At 48.8% G+C, this 20,374-nt stretch overlaps 1 protein-coding gene across 1 annotated transcript; it reads left to right on the top strand.

Annotated features, from left to right (window-relative positions):
- The first annotated feature begins 1,186 nt into the window (after positions 1-1,186).
- On the top strand, positions 1,187-13,315 carry LOC145394779 (uncharacterized). The gene is made up of 6 exons (XM_080268559.1): positions 1,187-1,207; positions 5,515-5,676; positions 6,231-6,461; positions 12,229-12,305; positions 12,773-13,115; positions 13,250-13,315. Exons 3-6 carry the CDS (start codon positions 6,381-6,383, stop codon positions 13,313-13,315), a joined length of 567 nt encoding a protein of 188 aa, XP_080124685.1. The 5' UTR covers positions 1,187-1,207; positions 5,515-5,676; positions 6,231-6,380.
- Positions 13,316-20,374: the final 7,059 nt, after the last annotated feature.

Genomic DNA, 20,374 nt, shown 5'->3' with positions numbered 1-20,374 from the left:
ATTACATATTACAAATGGTCTCCTGTAAGCCAAGAAACCATTTACAACGCTGGGTGGTAACCATATAACCAAACCACATGTGATCCCTACGTGTCAACAAGTGGGTTGGTGGAGGGTTAGTGCCCCTCCCCGTAAAACAACTAACTCAAAGTCAAATGGCCACCCCTTACGGGATTATGGCGTCTGGCAATAGATAGATAGATAGACCATGGAACTGAACCTATGATATTACTACTGGAATTGCATATAACCCCTTGTATGATATAGTGAGGATTAAAATAAACTAATAGTAGTAGCAGTTGCAAACCTAAGCTCATCTGAACAAGAACCCAGTGGACGGCTGCCTTATACTACTCTTGTCCTCCAGTTCATCATCCTCTTTTCATAGGGATAGGGAGTTGAAAGACGTTTATATACCCATTGGATCTCAGAGTTGCTGGGCGAGGCACTGTTCCGGGAGGGTCCTAAGCGTACCGCCCTCCGCCTATCGGCTCATAGTTGCGAAGCTCATAGGTCCCTACCTGGGGGTTCCCTACTTTATTAAGATGTGAAAAATCCCTGTTCGGGCCAGTACTGGGGACACTGGGCTCCAATGTGATAACAAGGCAATAGAACTAACGTTATATCTCCTGGACGATTTCCCGTCGTGTATTTACATACCAATTTATTTAGCAAGTATACTAGTTTTTGAGTTATATTAGTAATAAAGGTGATGGTGGTTTATTGTTTTTATAATAAATGTAAAATGTGGCATCAAATGGTCGGTATTAACAGAAAAAATATAAATATACTGAAACGCGAATCAGACTATGTACGAAGTGTGTGAAATATGTACATTTTGGGGGGAAGGGGGGGAAAGCATCAAAGCGGAAAAACCAGGGTCCAACTCCACAGAGATGAAGTGGAAACATTTCATAATCGGCTCAACACTTTATTGTCAAACAAATTCCAACTGTGGTTTTGAAAGTTTTGTGGGTAGTACTATATACAGGCAAGTTTAAATTCCTATGTATAATGGTGGGATTAGAGAAGAGATTCCGATCCTGTCTTAGACTCAAGTGTGATGGTCTTTTCAGGGGAAGTATAGATTCATAAAATAAACAGTAAGGACTTCATAATGTGCTATAATGCAGGTGAATTTCACGTGGATACACACTGGATGGTTGATTTTTCGTACTGTGGAGGACGCAGGCAGCATTACTTTAAGGTAAGTCATGTATTGTGAATATGTGACTCTGAGAATGGCCGGAAGTAAGCTGTATCCCCCAATCCCGCATCAGTATATTTAATATTGGTAGTACGAGACAAACGTATTTATTTGAGCGCATTGCATCAGAGGAACCTAGCTCTGGTAAGTTGAGTAATATTAGGCATCAGGTAAATGTGGTATAAGGAGTGGAGATACCTGTTGATGAGCAAAGGCAGGTAGGAACTAGGAATACTAGGCTGGACAGTACCCATATTCTCATAGCTTCTCACAACGACCATATTCCGTTTTTCCTCTTTGGCAGGATGTTCTGAGTAAGTGCTGATTCAAAAGCCTCACCTCAGTGTACCAGTGATGACCGTCACACGAAGACCTTTGGCCGATGCCCAAAACTGTTCACCAAGATGGGGTGTGCATTGTAGTGAAGGATTTTATCACCTCCTCTTTAAGACATGGCGCTGCCTGTGCATTTCGTCATGTTGAGATAGGTAAGGAGTTTTTTTTTCTGCTCTTATTTTTGTTATTTTTCTTGTCTTTGCTACCTACAGTAGTGCTGTAATGCTTCATAACTTTGTGACTTCATTATTATAGAATTTTAATTACCCAAAGAGTACATTTTGACTTTGAGGCAGATACTATTATGTGAATAATAGAAGGGTTTTCCAGTTACAGTAGTTTTTGTGCTTCATTTGATTTTGACTCATTTCTTTTAGAATAGCCTCGTTTCCGAGTTTTTCCTGCCTCCTACATCCCTCTATTGAACGTGAGAAGCCATGCATAGAAAAGAAGCATTTTCACTGGCAAATGATGGTTAACATCAAGTGAGTTACATAACACATCAGATAACCCTTGTTTTATCTAAACCTAACCACATCTATCTTAACCTAACTGGGTGCCTTTGATCCTCACACCCCCCAAAGCATTAATTTATCCTCATCTAACCCAGTCAAACTGCATGAAAGAAAAATGAGGCAATGAAGTTGACAGTTTGAAGCATTTTTCTATCTTCATCAAACTAAGGAAATGGTAAAGGAAAAGGTTGTTGCTGTTGATGAGAGGAACCCATAGAAAACACAGAACTGTATACGGTATCCTGTTTTTTTTTCTTTTTTTATGCTAGGAAGAAGGAACCAAAGGCCGTGGGCCTGCTATTATTGTTCCTTCTAAGAGAAAAACAAAATACAAGAGAGAGCCAAATTCGATCCGATCATTTCAAGATGCCTGGATACACTGCGTTTGAAAGACTGGAGATCATAGGAAGCAGGAAATACAGACAGAGGGAGACAGTTCCAGAGTTGACCTGTAGCATAAATGAAGGTCTGGGAGTAACGGTTAACTCTTGCATTAGAGAGTTGGACAGAAAAGGGATGAGAGTTTGCTGCTAGACTGGTGCTAAGCGCCCGTCATAGAGGTGGAGGAATGCATGCAGACAGTTCAGAGGGGCAGTGACCGTTGAAGTAGCGATAGAAAAGAAACAAAGATGCAACAGTGCGGCGAAGAGACAGAGGTTGAAGGGAGTCAGTAGGAGGAGAAGAGTTAATGAGACGAAAAGCCTTTGACTCCACCCTATTGAGAAGAGCTGTATGTGGGGAGCCTCCCCACACGTGAGAGTTGTACTCCACACAGGTGGATAAAACCCCTGTATAGAGTCAGCAATTGTGCAGGGGTAAAGAAGGAACGGAGTCGGCTTAGCACACCTAATCTCTTGGAAGCAGATTTTACAAGAGATGTAATATGATCTTTCCAAGATAAGTCCCGAGTAAATGAAACCCCAAGCATGTTCAAGGATGAATCAGGATTAAGCTGAATATTATTAAACATTAGTGGGTATACCTGTGGAAGATTTTGTTGGGTTGATAGGTGTAAAAACTGAGTCTTTGATGCATTAAAAACAACAAGATTATTTTTACCCCAGTCAGAGATACGAGCCAAGTCAGACATCAGGTGTGCCATAGCCTCATCCCTTGTTTGTTGAAGTAAATGCTAAGATGGACAATGCGGGAACCGAATGGAAAGGTGAAGGGTGGAATCATCAGGGTATGAGTGGATAGGGTTAGATGTACAGCTTAGTAGGTCATTGATGAATAAAAGGAAGAGAGTTGGTGATACGACAGAGCCCTGAGGATCACCACTGTTAATAGATCGAGGAGAAGAACGATGGCCGTCTACAACAGCAGCTATAGAACGACCAGAAAGGAAGCTAGGGATGAAGGCACAGATAGAAGGATAGAAACCGTAAGAGGGCAGTTTGGAAGTTAATTATTTATGCCAGACTCGATCAAAAGCCTTAGAGATGTCAAGTGCAATGTCAAAGCTTTCGCCAAAGTCCCGAAAGGAGGATGACCAGGAGTCTGAAAGGTAGGCGAGAAGATCCCCAGTGGAGCGTCCCTGACGGAACCTATAATGACGATCAGAAAGAAGTTTGTGATAGGAAAGATGCTTTAAAATTTTCCCTTTAAGAATTGACTCGAAAACTTTTGAGATGCAGGATGTTAAAGCAGTTGGACAATAGTTAGAGGGTTGGGAATGGTCACCCTTCTTTGGGACTGGCTGAATGAGAACAAACTTCCAGCAAGAAGGAAAGGTACAAGTTGATAGACAAAGGCGAAAGAGTTTGCCTAGGCAGAGTGTAAGCACAGTTCTTTGAGAACAACAGGAGGGACTCCATCAGGCCCATATGCCTTATTAGTACTGAGGCCTGTGATGGCAGAAAATACATCAGCTGAAGAAATTTTAATGTCAGCCATGAGGAAGTCAGAGGGGGGAAGTGATGGAGGAACAGCACCGGAATCGTCTAAGGTGGAATTGGAGGAGAATGTTTGAACGAAGAGGTCTGCTTTATCAGTAGAAGAAATAGCTACAGAGCCATCAGAGTAGAAAAGAGGAGGGAAGGATGATGAGGTAAAGTTGTTAGAAAGGTTTTTGGCAAGGTGCCAGAAGGAGCGGGAAGAATTCGAGTTGGAGAGTTGAGAGCATTTAGTACGGATGAAATTATTTTTAGCAGAGCGAAGAACAGACTTAGCACAATTCTGGGCAGAAACGTATAAAAGATGTGATTCAGGGGTGGGTTGGCTCCGGTACCTTTTATAGGCCCTCTCCTTGTTGCGGACAGCATTAGAACAAGCATGATTGAACCAAGGCTTTCTTGTGTTAGTCAAAGGAAATGAGAAAGGAATGTATGCTTCCATGCCTGAGAGAATAACCTCCGTAATGCGCAAGGCACAGTCAGATGGCTCCCGGCCATGGATGCAATAATCAATCCATGGAAAATCAATGAAGTATTGCCTGAGGGCCTCCCAATCTGGAGCTCCAAAGTGCCACAGATGACGTTTCTTTGGAGGGTCCACAGGCCATACTGGAGCGATAGGACAGGTGGTAAGGTTGTGATCGGAGGAGCCCAACGGAGAGAAAAGATTAACGGTGTAAGCAGAAGGATTGCCGGTTATTATAAGAAACACAGCATACCCTTGTTATACTGTCACTGTAGTGTACAGTCATGTGCTTAGAAAGTTCAATAAGAATTTATTTATTTTATTTATTTATTTTTTTTCTTATACAGTCACTGTGATGCCGGATTTCTCATTATGAGTATGTGATCTTTTTCTTGCTTACATGATTACGACACAAAATTCATTAAACAATTTGTTTTCAAAATTGTGCTGCAGTCTTAAAATGAGGGTGTGCTGTTACCAATAAAGCATCACAGGATTAGCAAATGGAAAAGCAAGTGAATATCCAATAATGAAAGCACACTGAGGTGGTTTGGCCATGTGGAGAGGATGGAGGGTAAAAGACTGACGAAGAGAGTGTATGTGAGTGAGGTGGAGGGGGCAAGAGGGAGGGGGAGGCCGAGGATGAGATGGAGGGATGGGATGGAGAGGTATATGAGAGAGGGGGGTGTGAGTTGGGAGCAGGGCAGTGAAATGGCGGGGACAGGGCGACTTGGAGGCGATTTGTTTGTGGCCACCCCAAACGGGATTGAGGCGTCTGGCAATAGATAGATAGATAGAAAGCAGTAGAATTAAATTAGATTCAGGAAAGGGTGTATATTGATTTTATTTCATGAAAACCAAGAAACAGTGCACACCAAACTGTGTACTGAGTGAAATATGATATTCTTTCCAGCAAACTAGGGGAGTTCACCGTCTAACCAAGTCTCTCCCAGCAAATAGTACCATAATGTAATGTTAAAGTTTTACATTCATTTTATTTATTTATTTATTTGTTTGTACTTGCATAATATGTGAACAGTAACTCTGGATATATGGGCACATGGCATTTTTTCCTTACATTGATCCTTTCCACAGGCTGGTATCCGAAAACATCAACCCCGGGATGGAAAGCACCAAGAAAAAGGCTGCAGATCTTGACTGAACCATATCAGTTATTTTTGTCGGGAAATACTGAATGGGGGAAGAGCCGCTGCCTTGACACTTGCATCAGGGAACCTTCGCGGATGGAGTGAGAAGGTGAGCGAAGTTTACACCCTGCAGCATTGACCCTGGGTGAGTGAGTGGGCATTGCATTTACCTTGAGTGAGTGAGTGGGAATTGCATTTACCCTGAGTGAGTGAGTGGGCATTGCATTTACCCTGAGTGAGTGAGTGGGCATTGCATTTACCCTGAGTGAGTGAGTGGGCATTGCATTTACCCTGAGTGAGTGTGTGAGTGGGCATTGCATTTACCCTGAGTGAGTGAGTGGGAATTGCATTTACCCTGAGTGAGTTAGTGGGAATTGCATTTACCCTGAGTGAGTTAGTGGGAATTGCATTTACCCTGAGTGAGTTAGTGGGAATTGCATTTACCCTGAGTAAGTGAGTGGGAATTGCATTTACCCTGAGTGAGTGAGTGGGAATTGCATTTACCCGGAATGAGTGGGAATTGCAATCCCTGATGAGTGAAAATAGTGATGATAATGACTTCTGTATTTTCCTTTTTCTGGATCACAACTACGTCGTGTATAGGCTAATAGTGAGAATAGAATTGAAGATGATGATGATACTGATAATGATTTTTGTTGGCAGATGGAAGAGTGGATCCCAGATCTCATCTTGCCATCTTGTCCTGACTTCAAGATACACTGGGATTTGATGAAACATGCTGACAGCCAATACATCAGGGTGGAAGAAGATAGGAGAGACCTTTATTCTGCAGTGGACTAACTCAGGCTGCTGATGATGGTGATGGAGAAAATTGCAAGAAATCTATCAGCACTAAAACCAACTGCATCCATTAATCTCGCTGTGATGTTAAAGGTAAACCAGATTTCTTTTCATATGCCATGTAGATGCAGGCCTGGTCAGTCAGCCACATCCCATGAATTTTTAGACGCAAGGTATGTCACACTAGCAAGGGCCCATATAGTACATCAGTTTGCACTTTAAGAATTTTCAGGCATAAGGTTCTTCTCTAGTTTAGCTAAGGCCCATATGATCCCACATATCTAGTGTTTCTGTAGGTGTTAGAAAGAAGGTCATTTTTCTTGGTGGCACAGGAGTTTTTGTAGCTTTACTTTTTTAGTGATTTACTGTTTGCATACTACATGATAACATATGTATGCTGTTTTCACCATCTGCATCAGTAGCATCATCATTATCACCCATACCTCTCTTCCTACCCTTGGATGGGGGGATGAGGTAGGGTGTAGAGAGTCAGAAAAAAAAATGGAGAGAATAACTAAGTCTGTCCAGTTAAATGGGCCACACTCATAATTCAAGCCCTTGACTTTAGCAACAATCAATTAACATACAGTAGTAGTATTTGCAGCCCCGGGCTCATTTGAATATGAACCCATCCTCTGCAGTCCACCATCCTCCATTTGGGGATAGAGAGGAAATTGAGGAATGCTTTTTTAACCAGACAGGGGACCCACCTGGTTTTCTCATCATATAAAAGGAGATACTGAGATGTAATCTAATCTATCTATCTATTGCCAGACTCCACAATCCCGCAAAGGGTGGCCATTTGACACTGAGTTAGTTGTTTTACAGGGAGAGGCACCAACCGTCCACCAACCCACTTGTTGACACGTAGGGAGCACGTATGGTTTGATTATATGGTTACCACCCAATGTTGTAAATGGTTTCTTGGCTTACAGGAACACCATGTTTTCCACCTCAAGAATTCCTGTATTGGGGTTGGTCATGGTACAGATGATATTCTCAGTGTACTGGAAGCTAAACCAAAAGCCAAAACCAGTTAATTTCTTCCCAACAATTGCTGGAAGCTGTTGGGGAAAGAACAGAAATTTGAGATATGTAATATGATTTGTAACAATTTGAGAATCTCTCCATGGAATTTGACTTATGTACAATCACTTGGATAAAAGATCATATATTATGAAGGATAAATAACTAAGGAAGAGATCTTATGAAATCTCCAAAGGCACTTAGAATGTGACCCTGAGTAGCATATGTGTTAGGATCATATTAAACCTGAGTGTGTGAAAGTGTGGTCAAGCTCATAGTGTTTGGCAGTTGTATACTTCTGAAGCAGGAGATCATGATGGAACATCTGACTATTTTGTATTGTTGCTGACTACACTCTAATGTCGGGTCCAGGCAGATCACTTGGATGAATGCATACTCTTTTCCAACTTTGTTGGCAAAAGTAATTACAGGTGTTCCATAAATGACCATTAGAAATTAGGAACTTACACCATCGTACACTTAGAACGGTCAGTCCAGAGTTTGGCAGTAAGGTCAATTCCCAGACTATCAGTATTAGCTTATTATTTTCATTGAGCTAGGAGGAAAAAAACGCATAAAAGATTTTACATGGTGATCGAAAGAAGTTATTGATTATATGGACTCCACCCCCCCTCCCCCAATATATTTGATGCAGTGTAACTCACCTTACCATACTTTACCTTACCCTACCTTTCCGTCTTATCTTAGCACCCTTACCCTACCCTACTTTGCCTGACTCTGACCTACCTTACTGTACCATGCCCTGTCTGACTGACCTACCCAGCCCAACCTTACCTTGCCCTAACCCTACCCTGCCTTACCATACCTTACCTTGCCCTACACTACCCTACCCTACCCTACCCTACCCTACCTTTCCATACCTTGCCTTGCCTTACCTTACTTTACCTTACCTTACCTTACCTTACCCTACCTTACCTTACTTTATCTTTCCTTATCTTGCCTTGCCTTACCATACCTAACCTTACCTTACCTTACCTTACCTTACCATACCTTACCTTACCTTACCTTACCAGACTTTACCTTACCTTACCTTACCCTACCTTACCCTACCCTACCCTAACTTACTTTACCATTCCTTACCTTACCTTGTCTTGCCTTACCTTACCCTACCCTACCCTACCCTACCCTACCCTACCCTACCCTACCCTACTCCACCCAGAGCTCAAGTAAGTAATAACATTCTTGATCACCCACTTTTATGAGTTATTCAGGAGACATAGTGAAACATACAGTAAATGTTACCAGAATTTGTAGAGATTAGATAGATATTACCAGTATTTGATTAGAATGTTTTGAGGTTTGATAGATTTCATTTTAATATAATTTTTTGAGGTTAGATAGAGATTTCATTTGACTAATTTTTAGAGGTTAGACAGAATTCATTGTTTGATATTTTCTGAGTCTATTTACTATATGTATTTGTGTATTTCTTATTTTTATTTGTATGTATTATGAGGCCACATGGAATAAACTGCCTATGTGCATGTCATCAGTATGCTGTTAATGAGTAAAAGCAAGTTATTCTCATTCACTTGAAAATGTGGAAATTGTATGAGTGAGCAAGCTGGCTGTTGTCGTTATTTTAACTGCTTTGTGCCATCCCACTTCATTCATTCATTCATTGCCAGACGCCATGTATCCCAAACGGGGTGGCCAAGGGCTCAGAGTTAATTGTTTTACAGGGAGGGGCACTAATCCTCCACCAACCCCACTTGACACGTAGGGATGCCAACAGCATCTGGTGTTCCCAGGCGGTCACCCATCCAAGTACTAACCAGACCCAACGTTGCTGCCATGTATTATTGCAGATTTCAAAATTTTGAACACCATCGTACTTGCCTAATATTACTATCTATCTATCTATAGCCCGACGCCCTAATCCCGCAAAGAATGGCCGGAGACAAAATGCCTCCAAGTCACTCTGTCACCCATCATTTGGCTACCCACCCCGCAACTCACTCCCCCCTCTCTCATATAACTCTCAACTCCATCCCTCCACCTCATCCTCGGTCTTCCCCTCCCTGCAGCTGTGAACTTTTTTAGAAACCACCGTTCCCCTTTGCCTAATGTTAATGCAGCTTTGAAATTTTTAAGAAACCACCATTCCACTTGCCTGATATTAATGCACACTTTGACATTTTGAAGAAAACCACTTAGTGATACCCATAACTTTTCAGCAAGCTTTCAGACAGTGTGTAGATGTGCAGTAGCTTAATAATTTCTGAGACAGCCTAGTTTGGTGCTCAGTTTGGCACATTTTGGCATTCTTACGGCAGTATTGTAGTGCGTATTGAGAAAGCTGAGTGTACTGATGTGTATTACTTTTTCATAAGCTTTCATCGGTGTGCATATATCCACTGTAGCTTAATAGTTTCAGATATAACACAGGTTTGGTGGTTTGATTTCTTTATTCAGTTATATGGTGACAAATTTTGAGAAAAGTGACATGGAACACCTATTACCTCTTAAGCTTTCCACTGATGTGCATAGATCCACTTATGCTTTTATAGTTTCCGAGATATCAGGTTAGATGCTGTGCTCTGCCACCCAACTGCATGTCTGATAGTGTTCTTGCTGGCTTGCTCTGCTCATTCACTCAGTCATATTGCTAAAGAAAATATGCTAAGAAATCTCCTACTTCCTCCAGATTATGATCTTTTGTATGCAGTCTGTTCCATGTGGCTGTGTATCTTTGCATAGTGGGAGTGCTTACAGAATAACTTGTGATAACTTTGCTCTCATAACTATACTCGTTTCACATTAACTTGGCCTAAAATTGCCCTCCATCTATCATGAATGCTGAGTTTTAACATCAGATTAATGCTAGAATATGGTCCTAGTGATGTGGAATGGATGTAAAGCTTTAGCATTGTCTCTTTTTTTTTTTTTTCCACTGAGCTGTAATTATAGATTAACACTAAAATCTGGTATCAAGAAATAGGCATCCACACCGTAGATGTGGGACATGCCCTAGTGCACGGGGTTGTATTTTGGGCTGTTTTAGGCTACATCTGACTCTTGAAAATTAACAATTCCACTGGAAGGCAGTTCTTATGACATTTTCAAAGTATGATGTCCCATAATTGGAATAATAGCTGAGAAAAAAGTAAATTTTCATTGCTGTGTTCTTGCCTAGTGAGAATCATTTGAGCATTTTTTGGCTGTAGTTGGCTCTTTTAGGGTAAAAGTTTGGTACCAGTAGAAGACATTTGTTATGATAATTTCAGAATGGTACAACCTGTCACACTTGGTTCCATAGCAGAGAGGAAAAGGAAATTTTGATGGTCCTCAAGCAGGAAAATTTTACAAGCCATATGGAACAAGAATTTTACACATTTCAGCCAGAGTACTGTATAATGTTCTCATTCACTCTGCTCATGCAAAAAGTTAGGCACAAAGTGATGTGGAAAGAATGTTCAGCCAAAGTGCCATATTTTCTTTTTCTACACTAATCTGTGTGAAATAAGTTGCAAAATGACAAAAATCTGGGCCAAGTTAAGGTGAAAGATATAGTTATCATTTTGCCAGAGGAACAAGATAGAGTCTATGCCCACTATTCCTTGTCCTTCATGCAAAAACTCGGTAATAGTTATGACTGTGAATTGATCGTAAGTTTGTTCATGAATCAGCACACATTTATGGCCTCGTATCATACAGGGCGGTCCGTGTATTACGCATTGTAGTTGAGGGGACGGCTAAGTGATCTGTACCACTATCTCCCCTGCATCATTTTCTGCTCCCATAACCCTTTTCATGCTTAGTGTTATATTATCTGCGTTTCCATGTCCATTAATTGTATAACCCCATTTATGTTAAGTATTTGCATTTTACTGTTTATAGATTGCGTGGTTGATTATTTTGCGAAGCAGCCAGATCGTCTTTGCTCCTCTCATAACCAGACTGCTGTCCTCATAAGATAAGACATGTGTAATATATGGACCACTCTGTATTAATTACAAGCCAGCATTGATTTGATTAATCTGAAAATATTTTTTTTATGGGCAGCATTATCCTGTAAAGTCAGTGTTTTGGTATATGTCTTAAGTAAGAGCAAGTAATTTATAAGTCAGAACTATCATTGCTGTTACAAATGTCCACAGAATTATTCAAAAGTACTTAATTGATGCCTCACTCTTGTATCAGTGGTATCTAAGCATCAGAAAATTTTACCAAGTCCAATTTTTTTTTTTTGGTAATATTGATTGGCAGCTTTCAAATCCAAGATGGCGACAGTTCTTTATTACTGATATCTAAGTCCAAAAATACTGAGTCCAAAAATTAATTCAGTAATTCTTATTGGCATTTCAAAATTATACAAAGTCCAAGAATTCACTCAAATATACTAGTTGGCATCTCAAAATTTTACTAAGTCCAAAAATTTGCCCATAAAAATACTAGCTGGCAACTTTAAATTCCAAGATGGCCGTCCATGTGTGTTGATGCTGTGAGCCTGGTGTGTACAGTTGCGTACAAAAATACTGCTCCACGCTTTTGGTCCGTGAATATGAAACTCGTACGTAATATTCTGAAAGGTTTGTTATGCTCGAAGGTAACCTCACTGGGTTTCAGAAATCAGTGCTTACTTCCTGGCTAATTATTGTTCGCGAAGTGGATCAATAGTTATGTCCGCAACTGTACAGACGCTCCCACTTGCTTCATTTTCGTCTACTTGTCCTCTCCAAAACTCCCCCACTCCTTTGCCCTTCCTCCCTCACCCTACTACTTTTAGTTGTGGTGAGGAAGGAAGGGGAAAGGGGTGGGGAATTTTTGGAGGATACCTATTATATTTTTAACGCCTTTCTTTTTGTTTCAGGTTGTCTCTGGACACTCTTCAGATTACAAAAGGCTCGACGCGAAACCTGGTTACATTAATCTTTGCAATCGACTTAGGTACATTTTTTGAGGCAAAAAAATCCATTTTTGGACCAGTTTTTGCTGAAAAGTGCTCATTTTTTTTCATATTTTGCTAGTTTTAGAGATTTTTTTTTTTTTTTTTTTATTTCTGGTTTTTTATTTTCATTTTAATACAAATAAATTTTCATATTTTCCATTGAATAAAGTATGTTAATTAAAAAGCTTTTCCCATAATACTATCTTGAAATATTTCAGTCTGCTATAATGTTAAGGTACTCATAGGTATATCATTTCAGTCAGGCAGATTTAAGGTTCAATTTAAAAACTTCATAAAAATGTAAGGTAGGAAAACAAGACAGTGATATTCAGTTTTGTATTGACTTAAAGTACATTAAAACTTATTACAAAAGTAGAGACATCTGGTACAAGCAGATTAGAGTTCTTCGTCACTCAGCAAGAGTCTCGGCCAGAGTTCTTTGCCATCACTCAGCAGGGGACCACAGTCAAGAGTTCTTCGCCATCACTCAGCAGGGGACCACAGCCAGAGTTCTTTGCCATCACTCAGCAGGGGACTACAGCCAGAGTTCTTCGCCATCACTCAGCAGGGGACCACAGCCAGAGTTCTTTGCCATCACTCAGCAGGGGACCACAGTCAGAGGTCTTCGCCGTCACTCAGCAGGGGACCACCACAGCCAGAGTTCTTCACCATCACTCGGTAGGGGACCACAGCCAGAGTTTTGCCATCACTCAGCAGGGGGCACAGTTCATTTATCTGCCAGGGGGAACAACCCAAATCCTCAACAGTCCTCAGGAAGAAATGCTAGAGTTGTTTGCCAGGATAGCAGGGTCAGCAGCAGGCACACAACACCTGTGGAGCATAAATTTTTTAGTTTAAATCCACATTAGCTTTTAATATGTAAATCAATATTACACATAACAGACAAACCTTTTAAGAGTAAGAATACTGTACTTGCCAACAGTTTTCCACAATACTTGGCCGGGGCATGACCACCAAAGTCCCCTGGCAGCACTTTGCAGGGGCATAACCACCACCTGGGTCTTTCAGCTGCATTTGGTAGGGGCACGACCACATGAATCCTTCAGCAGCACTTGGCAGGGGCACAACCACCACCACCACCACCACCACGACAGTCCTTCAGCAGCATTTGGCAGGGGCACGACCACCACCACCACAGTCCTTCAGCGGCACTTGGCAGGGGCACGACCACCACCACCACAGTCCTTCAGCGGCACTTGGCAGGGGCACGACCACCACCACCACAGTCCTTCAGCAGCATTTGGCAGGGGCACCACCACCACCACCAGAGTCCTTTAGCAGCATTTGGCAGGGGCACAACCATCACCAGAATCCTGTAGCGGCTCTTTGCTGGGGCATGACCACCACCCGAATCCTTCAGCGGCACTTTGCAGGGCACAGTCACCACCACAGTCCTTTAGCAGCACATCACAGGGGCACTATCACCAGAGTCCTTCAGTGGTACTTCGCAGGGGCACAGCCACCAGGGTTGTTCAGCTGCATTTTGTTGGGGCATGACCACTGCTAGAGTCTTTCAGTAGCATTTGACAAGGGCATGACCACCACCAGGGTCCTTCAGCAGCACTGCAGGGGCACAACCACCATCAGTCCTTAAGTGGCATTTTGCAGGGGTACCACCACCACCAGATTCCTCAGGCATCTCTCAGCAGGGGTACAACCACCACCACCACCACCATGGTCGTCAGGCATCTCTCAGCAGGGGTACAACCACCACCAGTCCTCAGGCATCTCTCAGCAGGGGTACAACCACCACCAGTCCTCAGGCATCTCTCAGCAGGGGTATGACCGCCACCTTTCTTTAGGCATCTCTCTGTAGGGGTACGACCACCACAATCCTCTGGCATCACTTGGCAGGGGCAGGACCAGTTAATCACTCCGTAAGAGCACAACTGTGTGGGCATGATAACCAGAGTTCTCCATCAGGGACAATACTGGAGTTCCTGATTATTGCTCGGCTGGGGAAATGCAACAGTTTGCCAGGATGACAGGGTCAGCAGCAGGCACACAACACCTATGGAGCATAAGTGTCTTAATTCAGATCTATTAGCTTTTTATACATGTATCAGTTATAAACATAACCTGTGATCAAATATCAAACATTATAAACATATGATTTAACTCTCATAATGGTAAAAGCACTCACCATCAGTTCTCAGCAGAACTTGGCAGAAGCACAACCACTTGGCAGGGGCATGAGCAGATTTTTTGCCATGACAGCAGGCACAAAAACCTATGGAGCTTCAGTGTACTTGTTCAAATCCATGCTCCACAGGGGCACAGTCATTCAGCACCACTTGGCAGGGAAAAAGAACCGAGTAGTATGCCAGGACAGCAGGGTCAGTAGCCAGCACACAAAACCTATGGGAGAGAAACTTAAGAGTTCAAGTCCATGTTGTCTTAATACTGTTTAAACAACTTAGTAAAAAACTTCATATGGTCCTATGCTAGTAAGCTTAAGGAAGGCTTAATATCTCGGTAGAAGAATGGTGGTTTATATGTTACATCTCTACATGCCACGGTAGGTCTTTATACAGACATGTTAATACAAATAATTGAAAAAAGTCTGCTGTGAAGCCTCTATACTGTAACGTACTAATTTACAATAAATAATGCAGTTAAGTTTATATTTATATTTCACAAGTCTCTAGCATAAAAAGAATGCCAGGACTACAGTTTCCACAGTTCTTTCTTTACTATACAGTACCATTTACTGTGTCTATAATGTCATCAATCCATCTTGAATTCAGAGTTGTAACAATAGATTAACACTAGAATATGGTGCTAGTCACTAGGAAATGCTGTAGAAAGAGTAGAGAACCATGTCATTGTTTTTCACTGCTTTCAACCTGCATTAAATAAATTGCAGAAAGACCTAAATCTAGGCCAAGTTAGTGTAAAAGAGACAGTACCATTATCACCACGGACTATCAACCATGGGGGGGCATTAGGCTACACCACCACTGGGGGGCTCTGGGCTATCACACCAGGGGGGGGGAAAGAGGGGCTCTGGGCTATCACACCAGGGGGGGGGAAAGAGGGGCTCTGGGCTATCACACCAGGCCGGGGAAGGCGGGGCTCTGGGCTATCACACCAGGGGGGAAGGGGGCTCTGGGCTATCACACCAGGGGGGGGGAAAGAGGGGCTCTGGGCTATCACACCAGGGGGAAGGAGGGCTATGGGCTATCACACCAGGGGGGGGGAAGGAGGGGCTCTGGGCTATCACACCAGGGGGGGGGAAGGAGGGGCTCTGGGCTATCACACCAGGGGGGGGGAAGGAGGGGCTCTGGGCTATCACACCAGGGGGGGGGGAAGGAGGGGCTCTGGGCTATCATCACCAGGGGGAAGGAGGGGCTCTGGGCTATCACACCAGGGGGGGGAAGGAGGGGCTCTGGGCTATCACACCAGGGGGGGGGAAGGAGGGGCTCTGGGCTATCACACCAGGGGGGGGGAAGGAGGGGCTGTGGGCTATCACACCAGGGGGGGGAAGGGGGGGCTCTGGGCTATCACACCAGGGGGGGGAAGGGGGGGCTGTGGGCTATCATCACCAGGGGGAAGGAGGGGCTCTGGGCTATCATCACCAGGGGGGAAGGAGGGGCTCTGGGCTATCACACCAGGGGGGGGGAAGGAGGGGCTCTGGGCTATCACACCAGGGGGGGGAAGGAGGGGCACTGGGCAAACACACCAGGGGGGGGGGAGGGGCTCTGGGCTATCATCACCAGGGGGGGGAGGGGCTCTGGGCTATCATCACCAGGGGGAAGGAGGGGCTCTGGGCTATCATCACCAGGGGGGAAGGAGGGGCTCTGGGCTATCATCACCAGGGGGGAAGGAGGGGCTCTGGGCCACCACACCAGGGGGGGGGAAGGAGGGGCTATGGGCCACCACATCAGGGGGGGGAGGGGGGGCTATGGGCCACCACATCAGGGGGGGGAGGGGGGGCTATGGGCCATCACATCAGGGGGTGAGGGGGGGCTATGGGCCATCACACCACGGGGGTGAGGGGGGGCTATGGGCCATCACACCACGGGGGTGAGGGGGGGCTATGGGCCATCACACCACGGGGGTGAGGGGGGCATGGGCCATCACACCACGGGGGGGGCTATGGGCCATCACACCACGGGGGTGAGGGGGGCTATGGGCCATCACACCACGGGGGTGAGGGGCTATGGGCCATCACACCACGGGGGTGAGGGGGGCTATGGGCCATCACACCACGGGGGTGAGGGGGGCTATGGGCCATCACACCACGGGGGTGAGGGGGGCTATGGGCCATCACACCACGGGGGTGGGGGGGCCTATGGGCCATCACACCACGGGGGTGAGGGGGGGCTATGGGCCATCACACCACGGGGGTGAGGGGGGCTATGGGCCATCACACCACGGGGGTGAGGGGGGCTATGGGCCATCACACCACGGGGGTGTGGGGGCTATGGGCCTTCACACCACGGGGGTGAGGGGGGCTATGGGCCATCACACCACGGGGGTGAGGGGGCTATGGGCCATCACACCACGGGGGTGAGGGGGGCTATGGGCCATCACACCACGGGGGTGAGGGGGGCTATGGGCCATCACACCACGGGGGTGAGGGGGGGCTATGGGCCATCACACCACGGGGGTGAGGGGGGGATATGGGCCATCACACCTCGGGGGTGAGGGGGGGCTATGGGCCATCACACCGCGGGGGTGAGGGGGGGCTATGGGCCATCACACCGCGGGGGTGAGGGGGGCTATGGGCCATCACACCGCGGGGGTGAGGGGGGGCTATGGGCCATCACACCGCGGGGGTGAGGGGGGGCTATGGGCCATCACACCGCGGGGGTGAGGGGGGGCTATGGGCCATCACACCGCGGGGGTGAGGGGGGGGCTATGGGCCATCACACCACGGGGGTGAGGGGGGGCTTTGGGCCATCACACCACGGGGGTGAGGGGGGCTATGGGCCATCACACCACGGGGGTGAGGGGGGCTATGGGCCATCACACCACGGGGGTGAGGGGGGCTATGGGCCATCACACCACGGGGGTGAGGGGGGGCTATGGGCCATCACACCACGGGGGTGAGGGGGGGCTATGGGCCATCACACCACGGGGGTGAGGGGGGGCTATGGGCCATCACACCACGGGGGTGAGGGGGGGCTATGGGCCATCACACCACGGGGGTGAGGGGGGGCTATGGGCCATCACACCACGGGGGTGAGGGGGGGCTATGGGCCATCACACCACGGGGGTGATGTGGGTCAATGGGCCATCACACCACGGGGGTGAGGGGGGCAATGGGCCATCACACCCCGGGGGTGAGGGGGGGCTATGGGCCATCACACCACGGGGGTGAGGGGGGGCGATGGGCCATCACACCACGGGGGTGAGGGGGGGGCTATGGGCCATCACACCACGGGGGTGAGGGGGGGGCTATGGGCCATCACACCACGGGGGTGAGGGGGGGGCTATGGGCCATCACACCACGGGGGTGAGGGGGGGCTATGGGCCATCACACCACGGGGGTGAGGGGTGGCTATGGGCCATCACACCACGGGGGTGAGTGGGGCTATGGGCCATCACACCACGGGGGTGAGGGGGGCTATGGGCCATCACACCACGGGGGTGAGGGGGGCTATGGGCCATCACCCCACGGGGGTGCGGGGTGGCTATGGGCCATCACACCACGGGGGTGAGGGGGGCTATGGGCCATCACACCACGGGGGTGAGGGGGGCTATGGGCCATCACACCACGGGGGTGAGGGGGGCTATGGGCCATCACACCACGGGGGTGAGGGGGGGCTATGGGCCATCACACCACGGGGGTGAGGGGGGGCTATGGGCCATCACACCACCTGGGTGTGGCGGGGCTCTGGGCCATCACACCACGGGGGGGAGGGGGGGCTATGGGCCATCACACCACGGGGGTGAGGGGGGCCATTGGGACATCACACCCCGGGGGTGAGGGGGGCTATGGGCCATCACACCACGGGGGTGAGGGGGGCTATGGCCCATCACACCCCGGTGGTTAGGGGGGTCTATGGGCCATCACACCACGGGGGTGAGGGGGGGCTATGGGCCATCACACCACGGGGGTGAGGGGGAGCTATGGTCCATCACACCACGGGGGTGAGGGGGGCTATGGGCCAACACACCACGGGGGTGTGGGGGCTATGGGCCATCACACCACGGGGGTGAGGGGGGCTATGGGCTATGGGCCATCACACCACGGGGGTGAGGGGGGGGGTGAGGGGGCTATGGGCCATCACACCACGGGGGTGAGGGGGGCTATGGGCCATCACACCACGGGGGTGAGGGGGCTATGGGCCATCACACCACGGGGGTGAGGGGGGCTATGGGCCATCACACCACGGGGGTGAGGGGGGCTATGGGCCATCACACCACGGGGGTGAGGGGGGCTATGGGCCATCACACCACGGGGGTGAGGGGGGCTATGGGCCATCACACCACGGGGGTGAGGGGGGCTATGGGCCATCACACCACGGGGGTGAGGGGGGCTATGGGCCATCACACCACGGGGGTGAGGGGGGCTATGGGCCATCACACCACGGGGGTGAGGGGGGCTATGGGCCATCACACCACGGGGGTGAGGGGGGCTATGGGCCATCACACCACGGGGGTGAGGGGGGCTATGGGCCATCACACCACGGGGGTGAGGGGGGCTATGGGCCATCACACCACGGGGGTGAGGGGGGCTATGGGCCATCACACCACGGGGGTGAGGGGGGGGCTATGGGCCAACACACCACGGGGGTGAGGGGGGGGCTATGGGCCATCACACCACGGGGGTGAGGGGGGCTATGGGCCATCACACCACGGGGGTGAGGGGGGCTATGGGCCATCACACCACGGGGGTGGGGCTGGGCTATAGGCCATCACACCACGGGGGGGCGGGGGGCCCATGGGCCATCACACCACGGGGGTGAGGGGGGGCTATGGGCCATCACACCACGGGGGTGAGGGGGCTATGGGCCATCACACCACGGGGGTGAGGGGGGCTATGGGCCATCACACCACGGGGGTGAGGGGGGCTATGGGCCATCACACCACGGGGGTGAGGGGGGGGCTATGGGCCATCACACCACGGGGGTGAGGGGGGGGATATTGCCCATCACACCACGGGGGTGATGGGGTGGCTAGGTGCCATCTCACCACGGGGGTGAGGGGGGGGAGATGGGCCGTCACACCACGGGGGTGAGGGGGGCTATGGGCCATCACACCACGGGGGTGAGGGGGCTATGGGCCATCACACCACGGGGGTGAGGGGGGCTATGGGCCATCACACCACGGGGGTGAGGGGGCTATGGGCCATCACACCACGGGGGTGAGGGGGGCTATGGGCCATCACACCACGGGGGTGAGGGGGGCTATGGGCCATCACACCACGGGGGTGAGGGGGGGGCTATGGGCCATCACACCACGGGGGTGAGGGGGGCTATGGGCCATCACACCACGGGGGTGAGGGGGGCTATGGGCCATCACACCACGGGGGTGAGGGGGCTATGGGCTATAACACCACGGGGGTGGGGGGGCTATGGGCCATCACACCCCGGGGGTGAGGGGGGGCTATGGGCCATCACACCACGGGGGTGAGGGGGGGCTATGGGCCATCACACCACGGGGGTGAGGGGGGCTATGGGCCATCACACCACGGGGGTGAGGGGGGCTATGGGCCATCACACCACGGGGGTGAGGGGGGGCTATGGGCCATCACACCACGGGGGTGAGGGGGGGCTATGGGCCATCACACCACGGGGGTGAGGGGGGGCTAAGGGCCATCACACCACGGGGGTGAGCTCGGGAAAAGGGCAAACACACCACGGGGGTGGGGGCTATGGGCCATCACACCACGGGGGTGAGGGGGGCTATGGGCCATCACACCACGGGGGTGAGGGGGGCTATGGGCCATCACACCACGGGGGTGAGGGGGGCTATGGGCCATCACACCACGGGGGTGAGGGGGCTATGGGCCATCACACCACGGGGGTGAGGGGGGCTATGGGCCATCACACCACGGGGGTGAGGGGGCTATGGGCCATCACACCACGGGGGTGAG

The sequence above is a fragment of the Coenobita brevimanus genome, chromosome 28 (assembly GCF_032717465.1).
Source record: "Coenobita brevimanus isolate Jiangsu-jjx chromosome 28, ASM3271746v2, whole genome shotgun sequence".
Classification (NCBI taxonomy): Eukaryota; Metazoa; Arthropoda; class Malacostraca; order Decapoda; family Coenobitidae; genus Coenobita; species Coenobita brevimanus.
The sequence above is the reverse complement of the archived record's forward strand: the minus strand, read 5'-3'. Positions and strand labels throughout refer to the sequence as shown.